The 26,719-nt window shown below is 35.2% G+C and overlaps 1 protein-coding gene across 1 annotated transcript in view; it reads right to left on the minus strand.

Annotated features, from left to right (window-relative positions):
- Positions 1-8,013: 8,013 nt before the first annotated feature.
- The window catches only part of LOC306881118 (A disintegrin and metalloproteinase with thrombospondin motifs 17-like), a gene marked incomplete at its 5' end in the record, with an annotated part of 150,241 nt that continues 131,535 nt past the window's right edge, over positions 8,014-26,719 (minus strand). The window contains 3 exon segments of the mRNA XM_079435034.1: positions 8,014-11,287; positions 12,601-12,778; positions 25,488-25,640. Coding sequence (XP_079291160.1) covers positions 11,136-11,287; positions 12,601-12,778; positions 25,488-25,640 — 483 coding nt within the window.

Raw genomic sequence — 26,719 nt, forward strand, 5'->3', positions numbered from 1 at the left:
ATAAGAACACTAATGAAGAGAATATACAATAATTAAGGATAACAATAGTAATAAAAATAAAAATATACAGGAAAGAGACTTGGCCATAGACAGAACTGTGAATGTGCATGTGTCCTATGTACAGATGAAGGTTTGATGGGTTATTTACAGATGTACAGTACCGGGGTGTGTTATGTGTTGTTCAGGTGGGATACGGCCTGGGGGAAAAAACTGTTCTTGTGTCTGGCTGTTCTGGTGCTCAGTGATCTGTAGCGCCGGCCAGAGGGCAACAGTACAAAGAGAGAGTGAGCTGGGTGTGAGGGGTCCAGAGTGACTTTCTTAGCCCTTTTCCTCACTCTGGAGGTGTAAAGTTCTTGGAGGCTGGGCAGAGGGGCACCGATAATTCTCTCAGCAGTCCTAACTGTCCGTTGTAGTCTTCTGATGTCTGTTTTGGTAGCTGAACCAAACCAAACAGTTATAGAAGAACATAGGACAGACTCGATGATTGCAGAGTAGAACTGTTTCAGCAGCTCCTGAGGCAGGTTGAACTTCCTTAGCTGGCGGAGGAAATACAGCCTCTGCTGGGCCTTTTTCGCAATAGAGTCAATGTGATTGTCCCACTTCAGGTCCTGAGAGATGGTGGTGCCCAGGAATCTGAATGACTCTACTGAAGTCACAGTGCTGTTCATGATGGTGAGTGGGGGGAGAGCAGGGGGGTTTCTCCTGAAGTCCACTATCATCTCCACAGTTTTGAGCGTGTTCAGCTCCAGGTTGTTAAGACTGCACCAGACAGCCAGCTGCTCAACTTCCTGTCTGTAAGCAGACTCGTCACCGTCCTTGATGAGGCCTATGACTGTAGTGTCGTCCGCAAACTTCAGGAGCTTGACAGAGGGGTCCTTTGATGTGCAGTCATTCGTGTAGAGAGAGAAGAGCAGTGGGGAGAGAACGCAACCCTGAGGGGCGCCAGTGCTGATGGTGAGAGTCCTGGATGTGAGTTTGCCCAGCCTCACTAGCTGCTGCCTGTCTGTCAGGAAGCTGGTGATCCACTGACAGATGGAGGAGGGCACAGAGAGCTGTCTCAGTTTGTCTGAGAGAAGGTCAGGTATGATGGTATTGAAGGCCGAGCTGAAGTCCACAAATAAGATCCTTGCATAATTCCCAGGTTTGTCGAGGTGTTGCAGGATGTAATGCAGTCCCATATTGACAGCGTCATCCACAGACCTGTTTGCTCTATAGGCAAACTGAAGAGGATCCAGCAAGGGTCTAGTGATGTCCTTCAGGTAGGCCAGGACCAGTCTCTCAAGTGACTTCATGACCACAGACGTGAGTGCGACAGGTCTGTAGTCATTAAGTCCAGTGATTTTGGGCTTTTTGGGGACGGGAATGATGGTGGAGCGTTTGAAGCAGCAGGGAACTTCACACAGCTCCAGAGATCTGTTGAAGATTTGTTGAAGATTTGTGTAAAGATGGGGGCCAATTGGTCAGCACAGACTTTTAGACAGGCAGGTGAAATACCGTCTGGTCCTGAAGCTTTCCTAGATTTCCTAGATTTCCTAGATATATACAAGATGGCGCCGAGTATGGCTGCTGTGGTGTGGAACGCTCCCGTACTTTTGTTGTTTTTGTTTGTTTGTTCTGTGTTTAGTCATTCTCCTACTGTCAGTTTTACCAGAGACGAACTACTGGACGAACTATTATGCAATTATTTCTGTTCAAGTACACTTACGGCCTACTTTAATGGGGAAATTATGAAATGTCTACAACAGTTTTTAAGCTTTATAGATTTTGTGAACATAAATCACTAATTCTGTAGCATGAATCAGTTAAATACAGTACATGCACATTTTAGATCATCTGTGCATTTTTATGCCAAAGAATCTCAAATAAAATGGTCCCCTTGGGAGAAAATATATTTTAATGCATAAAGACCTGTTTAGAAAAATAGTCTCTTTTTCTACAAATCATCAAGTGTGGCGTTCAAACGTTTGGAGTTGTTTTTTTTTTAATTGATTGATTAATTTATTTAAAGAAATTAATAATTTATTCAGCAAGGAGTCATTAAATTGACCAAAAATGACAGTAAAGGCATTTATAATGTTGAAAAATAGATATAATTAGTATAAATATCGTTCTTCTGAATGTTCCATTGCAGAATCCTGAAAACATCCCAGTTTCCACAAAAATAAGAAACAGCACAACTGTTTTCAACTTTGATAATAATGAGAAATGTTTCATGATCAGCAAATCAGCATATTAGAATGATTTTTGAAGGATCACGTGAGAGACTGGAGAGATGATGCTGAAAATTAAATTTTTACATCAAGGAATAAATGACATATTAATGTGTATTTAAATAGAAAGTAGTTCTTTTAAATTGTAACAATATTTTACAATATTACTGATCTCATGATTTCACGAAACCATATTTGAAGCCAAATAAACAGTGCTTTCAGTGGGTGCAATTTATTCTTACTGAATCAGCTTCTAATATAAAGGTGATTTTCTGTCATTCTTGGTCGTGTGTTATAATGAATCGCTCATATATGTCCAGTGGCCCAGACTGAATGAGCACTGAAGGTCACACTGTCTGTGACAAACTCCCTGGAGGACGAATGGAGATAATATTGAATGTGAATGCAACATAAAGTCGGTTATATCAGCCATTTATCACTCAAAAGTTTCTGAGGAACTTGTGATTGGAAGTTCAACCTAACTGCTCCATAAAACTCCCATAATCCAAAATACCTTGCATCTTCACAATCCTCTAGAGTCAACGGTTATCGTGAGCTGGTCTTACATTTACGTGAAATGTAACACAGTAACCACTGATGTCAGACCATCAATAAGAGAGATTCATTTTTAAGATTCCACAGAACAGACCATTCTTGGTGATAATGAATATGCTGCCTTCAATAATCTCAAGAACTGAGATAAAAAACCTAAAGTGTAAAATACTTCATGAAAAAACAATTAATCAAAGTTTTTGACTAAAAGCCTTCCCCAAAAACCATGTTAAAGCAACTTAGTGTTAACATTGTTTTAGATATTTTTTATTTGTTATTTATTAGATGCTGGCCTGAAGTTGTCTCATTTAAATCATCCTTTTCTTCTATAAAATATGTAGCATTCAAACGTTTCAAATGGGTCTGTAAAAATGTTTAGTTCTTAAAAAAAGTATTTCATACAGTCTTAAAATTCAGTAAAATAATATTGTGAAATAAATAACTGTTTTCTATTCATATATATTTAAATGTTGAATTTATTTCTGTTCTCCAGTCTTCGGTGTCACATGATCCTTCAGAAATCAGTCTAATATACTGATTTACTGCTCAAGAAACATTTCGGATTATTATCAATGTTGAAAACAGTTCTGCTGCTTCATATTTTTTTGTGAATAACCGTGATACCTGGTTTTAAGATTTGATGAACAGAAAGTTCAAAAGAACGGCATTTATTTGAAATAATCTTCTGTAACAGTGTAAATGTCTTTACTGTCACTTTTGATCAATTTAATGCATCCTTGCTGAAAAAAAAGTACTAATTTCTTTAAAAAAGTAGTATTGACCCCAAATGTTTGAATGGTACAAATTTTGCAAAATATGTAAATTTGGCAATGAATCTGTAAATATTTCTATCAACGTATTTCCTTTACAAACCTAAAATTAGCCAACACAAATTGTTGCATTTAATTCAACAACTAACATATATGTGTCACAAATTATTTACTCAAGCGTGTTCTCCTCATATTTAAGGCCCACTGCTTGTATTTTTGAGTATATCATTAGATCCTGATACAAAAAAAAAAAATCACATTTATTTCTCCTATAAATCATCTGACGCCGTTACCTACAAAACATCCATCGCCTCCCTCATCTGAGCTTTGAGGACAATCAGGGCATCTTCTTCAGGGTCATTCAGTGTGGAGTAAATGTCACATCACCTCTGTGTGAAGGGCATTATCACAGCGATCTTCATTCAGAGGCACGTAGTGCGCTGCTTGGTTATTCTGGCTGCATCAGGACGGAGAGAACCCAAGGAATCCAGAGGGAGAAAATCACATCGACTGCAGTCCTACAGATCACCGCATTGATCTCTGCTGCTGCTGGAGGGCAGCTCCCACAATCCCTTGCAGGTGTCAATTGCCCGTAATCCTCCTCATGTGTATCAGAATGAAGAGAAAAAAGAAACGAAAACAAGAAATTAACAAGGTATAAGGTGCTTTACTGATACATATGTGACCCTGGACCACAAAACCAGTCTTATGTCACTGGGGTATATTTGTAGCAATAGCCAAACAAATATGACATTGTATGGGTCAAAATTATAGATATTTCTTTTATGCCAAAAATCATTAGGATATTAAGCAAAGATCATGTTCCATGAAGATATTTAGTGAATTTCTTAATATAAATATATCAAAACTTCATTTTTGATTAGTAATATGCATTACTAAGAACTTAATTTGAACAACTTTAAAGGCGATTTTCTCAGTATTTAGATTTTTTTGCACCCTCAGATTCCAGATTTTCAAATAGTTGTATCTCGGCCAAATATTGTTCGATCCTAACAAACATACGTCAATGGAAAGCTTATTTATTCAGCTTTCAGATGATGTATAAATCTCAATTTCGAAAAATTGACACTTATGACTGGTTTTGTGGTCCAGGGTCACATATATATATAAATAAAGGTGGTTGTGGTTAGGAATTTTTCATGTTTTTGAACATTAGGCTGCATTTATTTGATTAAAAATACAGTAAAAACTGTAAAATATTGTTACAATTTCAAATAACTGTTTTGTATTTGGATACATATTAAAATGTAACTCACTCCTGTGATCAAAGCTGAATTTTCAGCATCATTACTCCAGTCTTCAGTGTCACACGATCCTTATATGCTGATTTGCTGCTTAAGAAACATTTACAAACTATTCACTTAAAATAAAAAAAATAAAAAAATAATAATAATAATTGAAAAAACTACTGACCACCAAACTTTTGAACAGTACTGTAAATAAAAAGCAGTGAGAAACAGAGTTTTAGATGATTCCCAAAAACATGACAGTGACTCCATTAAACCTCAAAGTTTTTAAGATCTGCTGGTTTTGAAAAGAAAACAGTAAACACATCACAATTGAATAACGAGGCACATCTCTTCATCTCACAAATGTGCATTATCTATCAAAACATCAGTCTGAAACGGACAAAAGCTGGCAAGATGTGCAGTGATGTGAGCGATGGGAGGTCTAGAAACAGGACAAGGCTAACAGAGGAACAAAGACGAGCAGGCGGGCCGTGACAAACCCCTTCCATGCTGTTATTAATTGAGGATGAGAGCATAATTGAGCCTGTGAACGCATTACAGAGTCCTGCTCAGAATATGACAGGGACAGAGGCACTTACTGGCTCGTGTAATTTCATTGGGATTTTTGAGTAGCTCTTGTGGATTTCCTGTCAATGAAGATGTAGTTGAAGCGTGAATCCCCTGATTTGGTGTTTGATCCGAAGGTATAGGTGTAATGAATCAGAACAACACGTTGAGAACACACTTCTGAGATGTTCTAGCAGCTTCTATCTCTGAGGAACAGCTGATGAGCAGATGTGGCTAACAAGGAAGTCTTAAAGGAGTAGTTCACCCAAAAAATGAAAATGATGCGATTCTTTAGTCTCTTTTTAGTCTTTCATGAAACAGCAAATGAGATGTTCAACAGAATGTTTGCATACAACAGCGACTTCAAAACTGGGTTTTCAGTTTGAATATTCAGTAAATTATGTCCTTTACTTAATTAAATGGCAACACTTTGCAATAAGGTCCATAACATTAGTTAATGCATTAACTAACAATGAGCAATACATTTATTACAGTATCTTTGTTAACATTAATTATTAATAAAAATACAACTGTTCTAACGTTAAATGATCTTAACTAATGAAAGTGTTGTAAATTGTTACCAACTAAACCCTCAAACCCCCTTTTATCAAACAATGCTGGTCTTTTCATGATTTAGCACAATAATACAAAAAAAAAAGAATTATTAAATTCATGTCAAACCTGTAGCCAGAAGGATGACAGCAAAGACATTTAAAAGAACATGGCGTCTTCTGTAATAAGTGATGTCTCCACTAGAGATTTCCACTGAACATCTGCGGCTGAACTCGGACGATGGAGATGTTTCACTCCACCCTCCCCGAAGGATCCACATCATTCATCTGAAGAGTTTGAGCAGTGTAAGGAGCCATGGGTAGATTTGTGCAGGAGCTCCCGCCGCGGTCTGCAAACAGAGGAGCTGTCGAGTTAATTGAGGAAAAAGTTGCTCATGAAACTACTGCATAATATGTGAAGAAAACATCTGTGCTGAAATATCAGATTGAGATCTTTATGAGCTCATGGGTATGTGCTGAAAACCATATATTCTGGAGAGGTTTGTTGGCCTCTACAATGGTATCATCGTTTTCCTGGCTGAAAAAGACCAAGGCCTACTGTACCTGAACTTCACGATGAGATCTAAGATTTCAAGATTTTTTGACAAGCGATTGATCTTTTCTCTGCCTCCACTTTTTTGCACACTACAAAAAATAAAAATAAAATTTTTTTTTTTTTTACAGCAATCTTCAAGGTGCATTTAAAAGACAAAACAACAAAAATTAGAGAAATTAAAGAATCAAAATGCGAACCTAAAAGAATGCATATGAAAAATATTTAAGTATTTTTATCTTATTGTTACATATTTGAATTATCTATTTTAAATAAGGGTTAAAAGGCTATTGGCTTGTTTGATGGCCTCTTGTCTCGGTGTGTCATGATTGGTCGATATACTATCTGATTTGTTCTAATTCTCTGGTTGATTGCGAGTTTTAATCTCGTCTTTGTTTGCATTTCAAATCATTTTCTCTATTTGCAATATTTTTATATATTTTTTTGCACCGATGAAAGCTTGTGTGCTGTAATGAAGTTAAGTAAAAAGCATTGTGTTTATAAGAAACAAATCCATCATTAGGACATTTTATCTTAAACCCAAAATATGAGTCCATAATCCATAATAAAGTTTCCTCCAGTACAAAGTCCATCCCCTGTTGTCCTCTCACATCAAAATCCACAAACATGTTTGTTTAGAATCATTTTGGAGGCTTTTTCTGTGCATACCAAACGGAAGTGTTATCGTGGATTATGCAAGTTAGAAACATCATAATGATGGATTTGTTTCTTACAAACATGCAGCTTTTTGCTTCACAAGATGTTAATTGATGGACTGGTGTGGATTATTGTGATGTTTTTATCAGCTGTTTTGACGGTACCCATTCACTGCAGTGTGAATGGTTTTCTATTGTACCACTTGTTTTATCATAGTGGCTATCAGTACATTTTTAGCTAAAAGCAGGTTTTTGGTTGTTCAAGTATCTTGGTTTAGTACCACTTAATGAAATATAGTTAAAAGCTGTAAAATATAAAGACATCAATATGCCTCAATATGACTCACCGTAACACAAACTGACTCCAGCATACAGAGGATTACAGACGACCTTCTCCTCACGTCCTTCACAACCACACCAGTGCCATTACACTGACAGCGGCAGATTTACGGGTGAGAACAGCAGGCCACACGGCTGTCCGTCATGCATACGCTCAAAGATCCTCTGAACGTAATTTATTCACAGTGCTACAGCCGACAAACAGAATCAGCAAAATGCAAACAACGGCTGAAGAACGAGCCGGAGAACTTCACAAGGTTGTGATCGTGATGCTGAGACCTTTGAGAGCCAAAACATCATGTAGGAATCTCATATTGTTATCAACAGCATCATAAAACATCAAAAACGCCAAAGTAGTTTTTCCATTCACTTTTTCAATAGAAAAAAAGTTTTAAACCATTACATAAACCAGCAAGCTCATTAAATGAAACATTTGAAGCAAAATGAAAATCTGAAAACGACAAGATCTTAAATGTGTAACTGAATCAGAAATGTTAGTATAATCCAAAATACGGATTATAAGCAAAAGCTCAATTAACAGATGCACACACACAAAATCCTCATTATACAGGATATAAATTTATTATTATTATATTTTTTTGTATGAACAGTCTGAAAAGTTCAAATTAGCACCATCAAAAGTGGCAGTTTAAGTACCGATCACGTATGCAACTACTGACATACAGTATTGGAATACAGAAGCGATATTCACTGTACCTGGAACATGAAGCTGTTGCACCAAATAGTTCTGACAGAAGCGGGTAGATACAATATGCATTAAATAATCCTAACAAACATAAAAAAAAAACACGTTTCATTTAAATACATACAAAAGTACAAGAACAAAACGTGGAGAAACTGCTGAATTTCACAGTAGTGAAATTTGTCTAGCACCTGTTGTGACCTTGTGCAACCTGGTAGATGAGAGCCAAGGTCTCGAACACACACACACACACACACACACACACACACACACACACACACACACACGTTGGTTTTTGTGGTTTATGGGGACTCTCCATAGGCGTAATGGTTTTTATACTGAACAAACTGTGTGTGCTATTGCCCTACACCAACCCTACACCTAAACTTAGCCCTCACAGGAGACTTTGTGCATTTTTAGATTTTCAGAAAAACACCATTTAGTATGTTTTTTAAGCCTTTTGAATTACGGGGACATAGGCAGTGTCCTCATAAACCACCTTCATATTGTAATACCTCTGTCATACCCATGTCATTATACAAATTTGTGTCCTCATAAACCACACACACACACACACACACACACACACATACGCTCTGTTCCAAAACCTAGCGAGCATTTGAAGGCATCGACGGTGTGTGAAGATCAATATGTACGCTATGCATTTCAAGCTTTACTGAAGTAGCATAAAACTCAATCAGCTGGCTTTGAAGTGCACGCCAATTTGGTCACTAGTGAGGTTACATGTCAGTTAGGATGCTACCTATGTAGCTCAGTAGGCTTTGAAACAGTCTCTCATGCACACATATGAAGTGTCACCCTCGGCCAGGGGGCTTTTATGAAATACTAAAACCTAAATTTCACATTTTCTCACCACATCCTGACTGTAACGTACTTTGCTAACTCCCTGTATTCAGATCTTAATTATGAGATTTGGATTATAAAGTTTGTGCTAAAATTCGGTCAAATGAAATTGCACAATGTGAGAACTACATTTAAATGAAGGCAATATTGTCTCATACTAATGAGAAATGAATCAGATATACAAGCACAAAGACTCAAGAGTAGCTCTTAGTGTGTTCGAGTGCATTAACTATGGCACTGCAGCACCATCAGACTAATAGATGATTCTGACATTAGACACATAAACGGCCTGTAACCTGATTTCACTGCACCTGAAAGGAACAACGCACCCTTATTTATCCTCATGTCCTTCAAAACCTGTATTACTTTCTTTATTCTGAAGAATAAAAAAGAGAAGCTTTGGAGAATGTTAATGCAACTTTTTTTCTATAAAGTCAAAAGCATAGTTAGTTCAGGCTCCAAAAAAGACCAAAAGCACCATAAAAAAAGTGTCTTAATACTGGTTCAGAATGACATGAGTGTGAGTAAATAATAAGACATTTTTCATTTTGGGGTGAACTAATGTTGCACCAAAGGCAACAGTCCTTTGAAGATGCAGTGGAGATCATGTACCTTGCTCTGTTAAAATATATGAAACAACACAACAAGTTTCTAAAACACAGAGAGTGTGGTAAATAATATAATCACGTAAGTAACCAAGGTGAGAAATTCGGTGTCCTCTTTGAGAGAGTCGCTAATTAGCTTCAGTTTGATATAAAATACATAAACCTTAAACCTTAAAGAGAAAAACTATTCGAATGGGTCACCTATTATCAGCTTGGCTGTTCGACTGCATCGAGATTACTCTTGATTAATTAAATAAGACAAGCTACTTCAGCTCTTTTCCAAAACCTAGTGAGCTGCCTACATAGACAGTATTTTAAGGCTCTCAGTGTGAAAGCTGTTCAAAAATGTAGGCAGCATGATTATGCCGCCTTCTAAGATGGCTTCTTTTGCTGAAGATGCAGAGAATGAGAACTTGAGAACTACCATAAGGCACTGCATAATCTATTATTGCCTGCATGCATGCAATAATACATTATGTTATTATTCCATGCATGCAAAAATAGATTTCGCTATTATTGCATGCATGAAAAAAATAGATTAAGCTATTATTGCATGCATGCAATAATAGATTATGCTAGATTATACAATGCATTATGGTAGATCTTCTCTGATTATGCAATTACAAATTACTGAATCATGCATGCTGCTAGCAACAGCCAGATCACGGGTTCGATTTGCAGGGAATACATGAACTGATTAAATGAACACCATGAATGCAATGTAAGTCGCTTTGGATAAAAGCATCTGCCAAATGCATAAATATAAATGCACTGCGACAAGCTCAGAAAACATCTAAATTGGTGGATGAAACAGAAAAGTTGATTATATACTGTATAAAATCCATTCAACACCTAAAAGCATTTACAAAAATAGTTCAGTATAATAAAAAGTACTATGTTATCCAATATGTGTGCGTTCCTAGAGTATTGCATTGTTAGCTTAGCAACAAGCTGATTCTAAACTCTACTGAAATCAATTAAGATTGAAGGAGTAAGGAAGTTCACTAGGTTTTGGTTACAGAGCCAATATAACAACACAGGTAATTATAATACTAAATAAGAAATAAAACAAGACAAAAGATACGGCTCTGGAAAAAACAACAAGCTGTCGTTACAAAGTCCATCGGTTATTGACCAACCAGTGGCCTTAAAAAAGCCATTTTTGGTGACATGAGCTTTACCCACAGTGCAACAGGCAGGCCAGTATGCTGAAGAAGTCACTTCCAGGACCAAAGTGTGGATTACAGCAAAACATGACAAAACAAGAAACCTTCAAGTCCGTAAACAAGAAACAAACGTAATGCAAGTACACAAACGCTTGGCTAACACACTGCAAGTACATACTCAGTGCAGGGGGTGATAAAGTTATGCAGTTACGTTTACGTACTTGCATAGAGTGTGTTCTGCTGGAAATATATCTGTTCCACTGCTTTCATTTTTTCACGTAAGCACATTTTTTTGACAGTACAAATGGAGAAGGCAAAAATAAACCTCTATGTGGGAGTGCCGGGGTCATTAACTCTTAGGGGGCATTTTGTTGGTGTAAAAGTCTCTGCAGGTCTGGCAGCAGCGTTGGTACCAGCGCATGTCCTGGCACAGGTTCTTCTCTCGGATCACCCTGCAGTAAACCGCCCACTGGTCCCCCGTGCACTTGTACGTCAATGCAGCTGCCAGGAATGACAGAAGGACAGGACATGGCATTTCATAGATTCAATTATACGACACCATCCCTGAAAACATGCATTCATCAATCCAGACGTGCAGGCTCATCTAGAAGATGCCACTTTTGCAACCGCCAGCAATGTTCAATGTTGCTGTTACACTATAAAAAACGCTTTTTCGAAGGTCATTATTAATTATTGGAGTGCATTTTACAAGAAAATGCTACTTGCTAATTATTTGTGACCTCTTCTAGCAATTTCTGAGTAAAAATAGTTTCAAAGTAAATCCTAGACGTTCTGCAGAGAGCGTATGTGAATCTGCACTTGTTTGGATGATTCTCATTTTATTTGTACACAATAAGAATGTGATGCTTTCCAGATGATGCTTACTTTAACAGATGTCTTGGCAATGAAATAATGTTTATGCAGTACAAATGCTTAAAGAAATGAAAGGCTTTATTTTAAAACCTAATGAACCGTCTACTGTCTACATTTAAGACCAAACTGAAATGGAAACGGATTGATTTGGATCACTTGACATAGGCAGGATTAAATTAATTTCAAATAAAATGAGGAATCTATTCAATTCAGTTCAATACACTTTATTGTCCCAGATAGGAAATTTGTCTTGGACTTTTGTAATTCTGCCTGCGTCAGAGGTGCAAATGATGCCTAAACAGGCAAATGTCCTATTTAATTCTAATTTAGACATATGAGTTCAATATATCAACACTGATATTAAATGTCAATATCATTTCAAACATAGATATAAATGATATGAAATTCAATGAAATTAAAATAAATTATATTAAATTATTGAGACATAATTTCAATATATCTTTATAATATATATATATATATAATTAAAAATAAAAATGTTAAAATAAAAAAGAGATCAATAATAAAATATAATAATATAATATAATAATAAAATTGAAGATAATTTAAATGATTTAATATCATTTGAATTTTAGCACAGGTTTAATGTTTATTTTATTTCAAGTAAGGATTTTTTTGTATGGTTTTAGTTATATTATTTTCATTTTAGTTATAATATTTTTAACACTAATATCCTGAAGTCTATATATCGTTACATCGTAAAGCTCATCTTCAGCTCTAATTCAAGCAATATCCAGTAATATCATGTAACTTCAGTGATGCATCAAAGAAATGAAATGGAAATAGATGGTGTCATATTTCTGGTTGAAACCTTAAATTCAGGGACATGCAATGACGATCAAGACATGACTGTGTACATCAGGATTTGATTGGATCATGAAAAGTACAGACAATAGGACAGTAGACTGCTGAAGTCTTACCCAGTCTAGGGGAGGTGATGGTGTTCACATTGACTTTCACATTACACGTCCCAAGATGACACTGCCTGTACGCAGTGGGCTTCAGGACTGCTGGGCAGTCGCTGCCATGGCGACCGGTCACTTTGTGCATACACTGGACCACTCTGGACTGCAGGCCCCGCCCACAGGATGACGAGCACTGCAATGAACCAATGACGAGATCACAACAGATTAAAACATTCTCCACATTTTCATAACCTGCTCTGACAGACCTCATTTTACTCAGGAAATACAGTATCTACTCAATATTCAATATCTACTCAATATCACAACAAAGCTCCTTTCTACTCTTACTCTACTTTGAAACTGTCATGTTTATATAATAGATTTCAAATCAGGTATAAAATCTGATAGCAGTGGTATCATATCTATCACCTGCTCTGAGTTTGAGTCACTTTCACATCCAACCATCATCCCAAACTTACCAACATAAGAAGCTTTATGAAGTTGTTTTCCATCAAAATAAGTAATGATTTTTAAAATAAAATGAAATAAGTGAAATTTAAAATAAAAGTATTATTTCATATTATTTTATTTTATAATGAAATGTCACAAAAGCAATATTTATTATTTTGTTGTTTAGTAATTTTTTATTTGCTAATAATAATAATAATAATAATAATAATAACAACATTATTATTATTATTATTATTAATCTCAAATCATGCCAAAAAAATCATATTTTTCAGGCTGGTCAAGCTAATCCACATGCACGTATGAGCTCATTTAGTGGATAAAAGTGTAAAATTTCTCTGTTTAAACATTTATGTTCTCTATGTTCTATTGTGAATAAAATGTTGGCTCATGTGATGTGAAAGTCTTTTAGTTTTCATTTTATTCAAATTTAAAAAACGTCCTAACATTTCCAGAATTCGGGTTGTAAAATAGCAAATTAACCAATTAGCAATTGACAAATTTAACTGTAAAACAGTACTATTAATGAGCGTTATGATTTATTCCATACATTATTACAAAAGTGGGTCATTTCCTCTGCATACAATGTGACAAAACTCAAAAACCGATGACAAACATAATTTTGGAATAAATAAAAAAATTATTATTCTAATAAAAAACTTTCAACATTACAAAAAAGTAACTGTAAAAGTAAAAAGTAAATATGACAACAGCAACAGCTAAATAAACCCAGTTTAATGGAGCCATACAAATTTAAACAATAACTAAACAACGATCAAATGAAGGAAAATAAAAACGCATTTTTATACACAAGAGTCGAAGAGCCAGCTGAGTCTCCGTCTTTGAATTACAGACAGTGAACTTTCACGCCCCCCTAATGAGCAGTGCTGTCTCTGGGCAAAGCCGCAGTTTTCTCTTTTCTGCTCAGAAATAATAACGATTCATAAGCCTGGCCTACTTTACATTGTGAGCTGTAAGAGCTCAACAACTCTCAAACGTCTTCGGCTTTCGCTTGACATTTCTTCTCATGAGGAGTTTAGAATTACATTGTTTTTACGCAAACCACATACTGTACAGTATATAAAGATTCAGACATTATCACAGGCCTCCACATTATCAATAAACTACAACTGCATTCAAATTATGCATTGTTTAGTAAAGATTATAAATGAAATGGGCACATTACAAGACAGCAATTAAAGTTATGAAACAGTCAATAAACATAAAACTGTGACTGCACAAAATATGAATTGATGAAAGCATATTCAAATTGGCCAAAAGATGTAACACACAAACGCATGCAAGATTCTGTGAATCTGCTCACAGCAAACCGACTGAATTAGATTTCCAGAGGAAGACAACAGGAGGAAATGGTTCTTGAATAATGTAGTGTTCTGCTTCCTGTGAGACGAGCAGGAGTCATAATGTCAGCCAATCAGCCGCCATCGTCACACTCATGCACTTAAGACCCAAAGGAGGCTTTATTTCTCCAATAACACTCTGGCAAAATTAAATCAGCGTATCTCTGTGACAATCTAATAAATTTTAATAGACTTATAGTTCGACAGGGCAGGAACAAATTCAGTTATTTCATCACTGGCTGAGGAGAGCTGGGAGCAGACAGCATGATGAATTGTTAAACACAAAATACGTTGACCTGATTATGACACAGATGACATCAATAGTCCTCAGTACAATGCAGACAAAACACAGTCTAGATCAGGGGACCAAATACATTCAGTATTATACACTGAGCGTTGCATTTTAACATGCATACAACATGCTTATAGTTTCATAGTAATGCATTTATATAATTATATACACTTGTGTTCAAAAGTTTGATGTAGGTACGATTTTTAACGCTAACGAAAGTCTCTTCTGCTCACCAGGGCTGCATTTATTTGATCAAAAATAAAATAAAGTGAGTAAAATTATGAAATATTATTACAATTTCAACTATTTTCGATTTGAATATATTTTAAAATGCAATTTATTTCTGTGATTCTGTAAATTTTCAGCATCATTACTCCAGTCTTCAGTGTCACATGATCCTTCAGAAATCATTCTTAATATGCTGATTTGCTGCTCAAGAAACATTTCTTATTATTATCAATGTTGAAAACAGTTGTGCTGCTTCCTATTTCTTTGAATATATATATATATATATATATATATATATATATATATATATATATATATATATATATATATATATATATATATATATATATATATATACACATACAGTGGGTACGGAAAGTATTCAGACCCCCTTAAATTTTTCACTCTTTGTTATATTTTCTGAATACTTAGGACCATGTGATATTTCAGTTTTACTTTTTTAATAAATCTGCAAAAATTTCAACAATTCTGTGTTTTTCTGTCAATATGGGGTGCTGTGTGTACATTAATGAGGAAAAAAAATGAACTTAAATGATTTTAGCAAATGGCTGCAATAGAGTGAAAAAGTATATATATATATATATATATATATATATATATATATATATATATATATAAGGGAGTAACGATATGTGTATTCGTATTGAACCGTTCGGTACGAAGCTTTCGGTTCGGTACGCATTACAAACCGAACAATTCGTTGGACTAATCCTATTACGTTTAGAAAATAAAAGAGCTTAAAATGTGAGAAATATCAGTGCCATTGCGTTCAACAACGCAGCCCAAACAACGTTAACACTGCAGTCATCAATAAAAATCAATGAAATAAAAAGCTTTTATTTCAAGCACCGACTTTCAAAAACAACATGTTTAACACGAAATATGTTTCTTCTCTCTTTTTTTCCACTATGTACGGGCCACAAGAGAAATATTAAGGAAATAAATTAAAACAGCTATAGGCTATATCGTTATCAGCATATGTTGAAGTAGATTCGTCTCTCTTTGTCTCTGAGAGAATAAGCGGCATCAGATGCCGAAAGCTCCGTCATTATTCCGTCATTCCGTTTTTATTTTCACTTTTTGCTTATAGTGAATTGACTGAGATTAAGACGTTCACCAGCATAAACCTTGCACAAAGTTTGCACGTGTGCAAACCCTGGTGCAAACGCATGCTTGTGTGATATCCATTGGCTCGCCTTCATGGTTTAAAACAGAAATATTTCCAACATTGCGACATAACCAATTGCCCCGCCCCCCAAAAACTCATCACCAAACACCAATGACTTGTACATAATGGTACTGTCTTTTTAGACACGTCCAAAACTGTTGCAACAGAGATGGAAATACAATTTTTAAATACATGAATTATGTTTCCATCTTTGTTGCCACAGTTTTGTTAGTGCCTTTTTCTGTTCTAAAGAAGGTGGTGTCCCAACACTTTTGTCCTTATAGTGCCTATACAAGTCAAGGTCAAGGTCTGCATTTTAAGTCACACCAGAGGTGTTCAGCTGGGATCAGGACTTGGCTTTCTGCAGACCAGTCAAGTTCTTCCACACTGACTGAATCAATCATGTCTGAACCGTGTCTTATACACAGAGGCACTGTCATGTTAGAATAGATAAGGGTTCTGTCCAAACTGTTGCTATAAAATTAGAAGCACACAATTCCCTAGAATATCATTATATGCTTAAACATTAAGATTTGTTCTCATAGAAATTACTAAAGTAGTCAAACATGTTCATTAGAAGAGGGTGACCCAATACTTTTGGCAATATAGTGTATATATATTATTATTATTATTATTTTATTTAATTTTTTCAGGATTCTTTGATAAATAGAATGTTCAAAAGAACAATTTGAAATGTATTTGAAATAGAATCTTTTGTAACATTATAAAATGTCTTTACTGTCACTTTTAAGCAATTTTAAATAAAAGTATTGATTTATTTCTGTAACACTTTACAATAAGGTCTCTTTAGTTGATGTTAGTTAATTTTTTTTTAATTTGTTCATTTATATTAGCTCACGACCATTAAATTTTTTATTTGAGTCATGTACTATTAAGTGTTAAACTTAACTCTAAGAATAATAAACAAAATGTTCATTATTAAACTTTATAGTAAAGTGTTACCACCAAATCTTCCTGAGCCCAAACATTTGAACAGTAGTGTAATTTGCCATTTGGTTGACTTTTCTAGAACAGTTTGATTTCTTCTCAGAAATTAGTGTGAGATCAAACAGTAATTGTTGCAGACCCCTGTTGATGACCCCTGGGGTGGAGAAACGGAGCTGTCGGCTGCCATGACTGCAGACGAAACAAATGAAAATTGTTTTGCAAAGTGGCAAAAAGTGCATGAAAGCAGTAGACTTCCCTGCCTCCGAGGAACCCAAACTCCTTTCAGAGGTGCACAGTACTTCACGTTTACAAGGGACGACGGGCTATTGAAAATGAAATCAGCATGGCAGGTTAGCATTGATCTCAGTGCTGCCTGTCGCCAGAGTCTAGTAAATAACTGCAGTCAGAGAAAGTGTGAGTGGAATGATTTCACAACGACACCACATGTACTGTGAATGAGAAGAGACGTTGCATGCTTCAGCCCAAAAACATCTCATCTGCTGATCAAAGGCGGCTCTGAATCACAGTCTATAACTCCCTCAAGAGAAGACCATGGCTGATTTGAACTAATAAATATGAAGCTCTTTAACGTCTGTCGTGTGAAATAAGAGCACCCTTACAGATGAAGAGCAACACAGAAACTCCTGAGATCTTGTTCACGTTAACATAATACCGCAATTCAAAATTACTGTGGAAAAATGATGATCACAACAGTCTTGAAAAATTATTTTAGAAATGCTGCATTACCACAACAGTAGCCTAGAACAATGACTAAATAGCTGTTTGGATTTTGGTAAAATTAAAGTGGGCTGTTGGTTAGTATTGATGGGATATTTTAGCCAAAAAAAGGTCATCATTTATTCACTCTCATGTCGTTCCAAACCTGTTTGACTCTGTGTTGTTGCAGTTAACTAAAAATCAAACTAAAATAAAGCTTAAAAAAAAAAAGATTAACTTGAAAAACATTGTTATTGTTATTAATTTTGCTACCTCACACTAAATCAAGCTAAATTAAAAATAGTTTTGTTAATTGAATTAAAACTAGAAAGAATTTAAAACTGTAAAAAAACATAAAAGTAAAAAAAAAAAGTTGAGGTAATAAAATAATTTTTAAAGAAAATGAAATTTAAAGAAATCAAAAATAGCTAAATACCTAAAAATGACAAAAGCACATTCAATTTTTAAAACTTTAATCTAAATTAAAATGAAAACTGTAAATATATATTCAAAATTATCTCAAAATATAAACAAATAATATAATAGTATATAAATAATACTGTAATAACTTTTTTGCAGACAACAAAAAAAAGCGCAAAATGTCTTTTGTTGTCCACGTTGTAAAAACCTTGGTGCAGGATTTACATTGAAACAATTTTCACTCAGAAATTGCTTGTGCATTTCACAACAATTACACATTTGTAATTTAATTAAACATGACATTTTTAAAAGACTGAAAAGGTATTTTCTTGCAAAACATATTCCAATAAGCTCAGTTTTATTTTTAAAATATTTTGTGCGTGTGTGTGTATATAATTTTTTTTTTACAGTGTACACAATGAAAAGGTCCAATGTTGTTTTGTTTTTTGTACATTATAAATTCATACTGGATTGTAATGCCATGAGGGTGAGCAAATTATGTCTTTTTAATTCTAAGCATAGCTTGCATGGCGTAGGTAAAAATGGGCAAGAGAAGTCATTTCAGAGGTTCTTACATTTAGATATTTATAAAATATGTTTCTACCTTTGAAATAACATTTTTGGGATTTCATGTTGCCTGAATTCTATTATCTGGATGGCCATTAGTAGCTGACATGATGGAGACACAAAATGCACCGATATTAACACAAGTGAAGAGCGCTCCAAACACAGACAGACCCTAGCCTGTAACAATCTCTCATCCCATTCACAAATAAAATATGTAATTGTGTCATTTAGTGCCAAAACACACAATGTGTTCCACATAATTGAAAAGGGATGACATTCACATCCTGGAATAGAGCACAGCTGCCAAAACATAGAAGAGAGCTTGACTCTGCTCAGCTAAATGGCTATTTCTATTCAGTGGAGGCATTTCGGTCAAACCACGTCAGTCATATGAATGGATGTTCATACGCATGTGTTAATCAGTGTAAATCCACCGGCTGTAATATTCTGCCTGGGTTCATTACTGTAAAAAAATGCCAGGATGGATTTCACAAGCTTTGTTACAATACTGTGTTCAGATTGAACTGTATTGTGAAATCAATGCAGACTACGTCAACAAATTACAATCATAACTAGATTAAAAGTGTGGAACACCCATAAACCCTTGAGTTTAAATAATCTGAAGTCTCCATTATGGTAATTAGTTTAACATTTAGTTAGGAATTTGGCTCTTAACTAGTATTATTTAATATTTATTTATGCATAATAGTGTTAAAAGTGTAATGAATGACTTCAAGTCTCCCATAATAAATGTAACAATAAATATGCAAAAGTAGCACTGATCTGAAATTATAAAGGTGAGAGCAATACTATGACATGCTATTGTAAACTTATATAAAAAGTTAATAAACCAGTAAATAGTAAACAAAACATGCAACTGCGCAATTTATTCATCCTGTGGTCAAAACTAAAACTATTAAAAATCGTTTTCTTTGAAATACAGCTAAATAAAATATAAATATCACATTAAGAACCTAAATGAAAAAATATATAAATAAAAACAGAAATCTTGCCTAGCTGAAATATAATATAATATAAAATATAATATAATTTAAGTTGCAGTATTAAAATGATTAAAACTAAAACTGAAATAAAAAATAAATGAAAACTAAACTAAAAATAAATATAAAAACATCAATTAATATGACAAAAGCACATAACAAAATTACTCAAACTAAAATAATAATTGAAAATATATAAATAAAAGCTATTTAAAACTTAAATAACAAATGAAAATTAGAATAGTTGCCTTGGCAACTAACTGAACTAATTGAAGTTAAAATAAAAATAAAGCTAAACAGAAATAGAAAACAGTCAAAATTACAAAAGCATAAAATAAACTAAAAATAAAATGATATTTAAAATAAAACCAAATTATATGAATTATAACTAAATATTAACAGTACTAAAATAACACCGGGTACTCTAAACATCTCTCTGTAAATATCTGTAATCTGTAAATAATATACGAGAGATTACTGTAATACAGACACAGATAGTCACTCCTGTTTACAGTGAGGTCACAGTATATGGCAGACATGATAATAAACTGCAGAACTACTACGGTAAAAATGGCTGTGCAGTATATGCAGTTAATTCACACTGAATGCTTTCCCGTTCCTGATGTGATAGTAGCTCGTCTTTTCTGCAGATCTGAAATGAAAAGAAGCAGGTCTACGAAGGGAACATCTGCTCTTTGCATAAATACATGCAGACACATGCAGAAATATCCAATGCTTTCTGCACCAACATCTCACTAATGGGAGAATCTATTTTCCTCTCATTTCGCCCCCGAAATGATACGGCCGACTTCACAAACAAATGTCGCAGAGGCTCGTATAGTGAATACTGAGAGCTCGGACACGTGTAAAATCCAGAAATAAAACACAACAGGCCATGCAATGATGTTACCTTATTTTTAGCCGATGATAAAAAACAAAAGACACATTTAATGCAAAACTAATCGCAGGCATGAAGTTGAGATCAGACAATCGCACCTTCACTAAAGATCAATGCCACCATGTGGTCCGACCACAGAAACACAATCCACAACCTTCAAACGTCTCGTGAGCCTCCGTCTCAAACGACTTCAGCATCTGCGGCCCGCTGAGGAGGAGCCACGGTAAGATGAAGCTCAGAGCGAAACATAAACCTCAAACCTACTACACATCCTGATGCTCTGATTAGTTGTGGAGTCTTGAAGGTCATCCATAAAGGTGCATGAAATACTGCTACAAAAATGTACATTGAGCATGCATCTCTGTAAAACTGAGATGAAACTTTAGTTGACACAAAATGGATGTTGAACTGAATTTACAACCTTATTGTGGCGTATTTCCAAATTTAATAGCTAAATGATGGCAGGACTTGATTTTATACATCAGTTGTTGATTTGATCGTGAAAAACGAGCATTACATACTGGATATAAAGGCAGAACTGAATGTGACTGGCTATATATATATTCCACAAAAATATGAAGCAGCACAACTATTTTCAACATTGATAATAATCAGAAATGTTTCTTGAGTATCAAATCCGCATATTAGAGTGATTTCTGAAGGATCATGTGACACTGAAGACTGGAGTAATGATGCTGGAAATTCAGCTTTGCATCACAGAAATAAATTACATTTTAAAATATATTCAAATAGAAAATTGTTGTTAAAGTTATTTTAATTATTATAATATTGTAATAATATTTTACAAAATTACAGTTTTTTACTGTATTTCTGATCAAATAAATGTAGCCTTTGTGAGCAGAGGAGACTCTTTTTTTTTTTTTTTTTTTTTTTTTTTAAATCTGACTTTCCCCGAACTTATGGTAGTGAACGTCATAGACATCAAATGAGCATATCACAGGAAGAGAAAGTTATTATTTTTTGGTTACAAGGTAAAAAAAAAATGAATATAAAAATAAATGAACAGATGAATTATCCACAATAATATATGTATATCTGTATTGATTTAGGAATATAATATCTGTATTGATTTAGGAAAATAAAGAGTGTCAATTTTGATTTAATGCTGACTTCTTTACCAGAAATATTTGTAGAAATCATAATGCCATTTATAAAGTGTCAGCTTCATAATAAAATTATCTAAAGTTAGCTTCTTGTTTATTAATATTGAAGAATTAATAATAATCTATATACCAAGTTCTACTATATTACCTGTCATTTTGAATGATATTACCCAATATTTCTCCTTCACCCAAACCCAAAGCCTCACAGAAATTTCCATGGAGATTTAGATTTTTATTTCCTATTCTCCAATAAACAACAAATAAATACTGATGGTGTAGTCGTTATGTCGTATCTTGCAATCCTTTACTGAAAATGTACGTCAGTGAGCCTCCAACTGCTCAAATCCTGTAAACGTCAAACAAAAGCAAAACACATGCTGCCATTTCAGCTAGACCCTGATATTTGTCACTTGACGCTATAATACTGCATATATGATTACAGTATTTTTTGATAAAATGCATAGATTTGGTCCTGGATTCTGCTTAGTCAAAACAGCATTCAAGCAATGCTTAAAAAACACACCTGTACAGTGTGCACCCATAGAGACCAACTATTAACCTTAGTATGCAAGTCAGGAACTACATTTTGTAGTGGAAGCCATGTAATATCAGCTATCAATAACCCTGTACTTGGGATATCAACATCAACTAATGAAAAACCCATATTCCCAAATACCTACAACTAGAAGTTGACTTCCAGCCTGTGCACCTGAGACTCTAAAGCATGAGAAGCAGCCCTATGGCAATGGCATGTCCACACTGAGGTGGCGAGAGCTCATTACTGAGCAACACAAAACTCAGGAGAACGAGAGGAACAGACAGATGGTGCTTTACAGGCGTGATGCGACCCTGGACCGCGCGGTCAGCTCCACCGGGGCGGCAGCAAGGTAACAGTGACAGCCCACATGCATCACATGCTACAGCGCAACAAACTCTGACTCAGCTGAAGATCTGCGGACGCGTGCAGAGCGCTCTCTCACTGGCCTAATGTTTGCCTGTCAGCTTTCATTTGACTCAGGATAGAGTCTGATGCAGAGGAATATTACGGGCTCTGGACAATCTAAGCTCAAATTGCCAGCATTTGTGGCTTAATGTTGATTACAAAAATAATTTCCATTTACTTCATTTAAAAAAAAAAAAAAGAGCAAAATGTAAAGTTATAATGAGGGTCTTTTAAATGGAAGTGAATAGTGGCAGTTTGCGCAGGATTAGAATAGTGAAGCATATAATTTTGCATATATATATATATTTATTTACAAAAAGGTTTTGGGGTTGGCTTCATTTACAGCTTTACCCAGAAATGGTTATTAAGTGACTTTTATACTTAAACCATGTTAAAATATATTGTTTTATGTCACATATTTTACAAATCAGCCCTATCCACATCCACTGTAAGTGTCTTATTGTAACAGATTTCTTTTTCCATTGCATTTTAAAGAAACATATGAACAAAGGGAAATAATTTTTTGTGGCAATGAACATTATGTCATAAATTCTATCGAGGATGCTTACATTACCATTTAAATTGTTAGGGGCAGTTTCTTATTCTTACCAAGACTACATTTCTTTAATCAAAAAACAGTAATATTGTAAAATAATATTGCTTTTTAAAATAACTGTTTTCTGTTTGAATATATTTTAAAATGTCATTCATTCCTGTGATGCAAAGCTGAATTTTCAGCATCATTACTCCAGTCTTCAGTGTCACATGATTCTTCAGAAATCATTCTAATATACTGATTTGCTGCTCAAGAAACATTTCTGATTACTATCAATGTAGAAGACACTTGTGCTGCATATTTTTGTGGAAACTGTGATATATTTTTTCAGAAATTTCAAAAGAACAGAATTTATTTGAAATACATTTTTTAAAGGGGTCATATGATGCGATTTCATGTTTTCCTTTCTCTTTGGAGTGTTATATGCTGTTTGTGCATAGATAAGATCCCCGAAGTTGCAAAGACTAAAGTCTCAAAACCAAAGAGATATTCTTTATAAAAGTTAAGACTCAACCACGCCTTCCTAAAATGGCTCATTTAAACACGCCCCCACATGTCTACATCATGATGTGGAAATATTTGCAAAACACCGCCTAAATGTATACGCAATGAAAGAAGGCGTAACTTTTATTCTCGCTGTAGTATTGTTGCTGGCACCATGTCCTGGAGATGCTGCGTTTCGTTGTGAAAGCAAAACTACTTTGTTTGGGCTTACAAAAGAGGACACAACTAGAAATCAGTGGTTAAGTTGTATTTACAACACTTTTCCAGAACAGTACAACCCAAATATTAGAGTGTGTGCAGCGCATTTTACGAAGGACTATTTCCTGAACCTGGGAGAGTAGCCTACAATGCTGGCTTGCTCAAAGGATGTTTCTATAAAGTGGGGCAATTCCAACTTTGCAAGGACAGTCTGACGCTTCTGACTCACAGCCTGTAAGTATTTTAAGTGTTTTCTTATTTAAAGAATTTGCCACTGACGATTCAAAGTGAGTTTTGAGCTGTGTAGAGTAGTGCTTGTTGTTTCTCTGATCACAAATGCAGACATGGTAATGTTTACACGGCGTGATGCAATGCGTAAAAAGACAGTATAAGTCATTATAATCAGTAATTATGTTCCCACTAGATGCAACAAATGCCTCGTTTATAATGGGTTTTATTGTTTTTGTGTCATCGTGCCAGGACACGGCATCACAATACGGTGAGGGGCGTAACATTTCCGTCTCACGCTTGAGGTACTCGGCCAATCACAACGCACTGGATAGCTGGCCAATCAGAGCACACCTCACTTCTCAGAACGATGAGCTTTGTAAAAATCAGCGTTTCAGAAAGGCGGGGCTTAGAGGAGCAACAATAATGTACAGTATGTGGAAAATAATGTGTTTTTTTAACCTTAAACCACATAAACACATTGCATTACACCAAATATACAAAATAATGCTCTTTTTAGCAACGTCATATGACCCCTTTAAAAAACATTTTAAATGTCTTTACTGTCACTTTTGATCAATTTAATGTCCCTTTGCTTCATAAAAGTATGAATTTATTTTAAAGTGCCCATATTATGGGTGATGAAAAGTTCATATTTTGGTTTTGGGAGTCTCCAACAACAGGTTGGCAAGCATGCAAGGTCAAAAAACACTTTTTTTTCATTGTCTTATAATATGCATTTATTTATTACCTTATTTGCTCAACGACTCCCAAACGATTAATTTAATGATTCATTTTTCCAAACCCCTCCTTTGCATGAAGCTAATCTGCAGTGATTGGTCTGACTGGTCTCATTTTCATTTCTTCATGCCTGTTTGTGAACGCAGTGCTGCTTTGTGTACAGTGTTACCGGGGAAACTGCTATTTTTACCGGCACCTAGTGCCAAAAAATGAATCTGCATTTTCATTCAGACCAACCAACAAGTGGGCAGGCAATATGCTAATAGTTCATGTTGATGTTAAAAAGAAATTACTCGTTTCAATGATTCAGAGCCGACTCTTTCTTTTGAGAGACAATAACTTTATACACGGTGCACGTTCAGATTTAAAACTTTGCAGGATGTTTTCATTCACTTAGAGCTGTGTTACACACTGCATGAAAGGTCATTTTCAAAAATCCATAATAGGCGCACTTTAAAAAATCTTACTGACCCCAAACTCACTTCTATATGCCAACTTCTGATTATTTGGTCACCCTACCTTGGACCATTCACCAGTCTTCCACTCATAACATCTGGAGTGATCCTCACACGTCTCCACCTCTGCAGGACGAGACACGGGATCACAGAGACCTTGAGGATTGGTGCAGGTCACTGTCCTCTTCCTGCTGCCGCGACCACATTCAGAGGAACACTGAGACAGACAAAGACAACGAGATTTCAGTGGGTAACATCAGGAAAATAAGTGAGCAATTGGGTGCAAAGAAGGATGGAGATAAATAAAGACATAAGCAAGAGTGCTGGTCATTAAAACTGGCTTCCTGTGGAGTCTCACTTCTCCGCTGACTAAATCCACTCTAATGAAGTGCTTACAACATCAACATCAAGATCTGAAACGAGACCCAGACACTCAAAAACAACCACAGTGCCCTCCATAGGCCAGGACAAACCCCACAGACACAAGCGCAAATATCTTTTCTCAGAGATCCTCACGTCCAACAGTTCAGGATGTGTCTCATAAAAGCAACTAAGTCTTTATAGAATATATTTTTTATAACAAGTCATCATATTATGTTAATCAAAGTTTCTTACACCAGAAAATGCTGTAATTTTAGAACATATTTTGACATATTTTTGACCCTCTTGCTGCTGTACCTTTAAAACTATTACAGATGCAAACATGGGCGTTAGTATGTAAATGTCATATCCATTTTCACATAATGTGGTTTTCCATTGTTTTTCTACTTAAACCTGATGATAAATGGATGTCTTTGACTGTGCTCATGTTAAAAGAAGTTCTGCTCTTAATCCATTTTTAGACCTTGCTTTTTTCCTTTTCACTGCCCTGCATCTTGCGTTTTCTGTGTGAACAGCCTTTAACTGTGATGAATTCTGAATTTCAACAGCATTTATGGCTCAAATTTACATTTTTATGCATTTGGCAGATGCTCTTATCCAAAGTGACTTACAATGCATTCAAGATACACATTTCTTGCTTTTCCTGGGAATCAAAGTCATGGCCTTGGCAGTGCTAACGCCATGCACTCCTGTTTGAATTACATGAATTTTGAAATTGGCTTTCAAAACATTTCAAGCCAAAAAAAATCGAGTTTTAAATCGAGTCTCTTTTTTATTCCACTGCTCTGTTTCTTGTTTTCTGTGTGAACGGCTCTTATTGTTTTTTTTTGCAGTTTTCCATAAATGTAATGGAGCTTTATTTTGCGAATGTTAGGGGCCATTCACACAGAACATGCTCTTGCATTTCTGTATCTG

The sequence above is a fragment of the Barbus barbus genome (assembly GCF_936440315.1).
Source record: "Barbus barbus genome assembly, chromosome: 2".
Classification (NCBI taxonomy): Eukaryota; Metazoa; Chordata; class Actinopteri; order Cypriniformes; family Cyprinidae; genus Barbus; species Barbus barbus.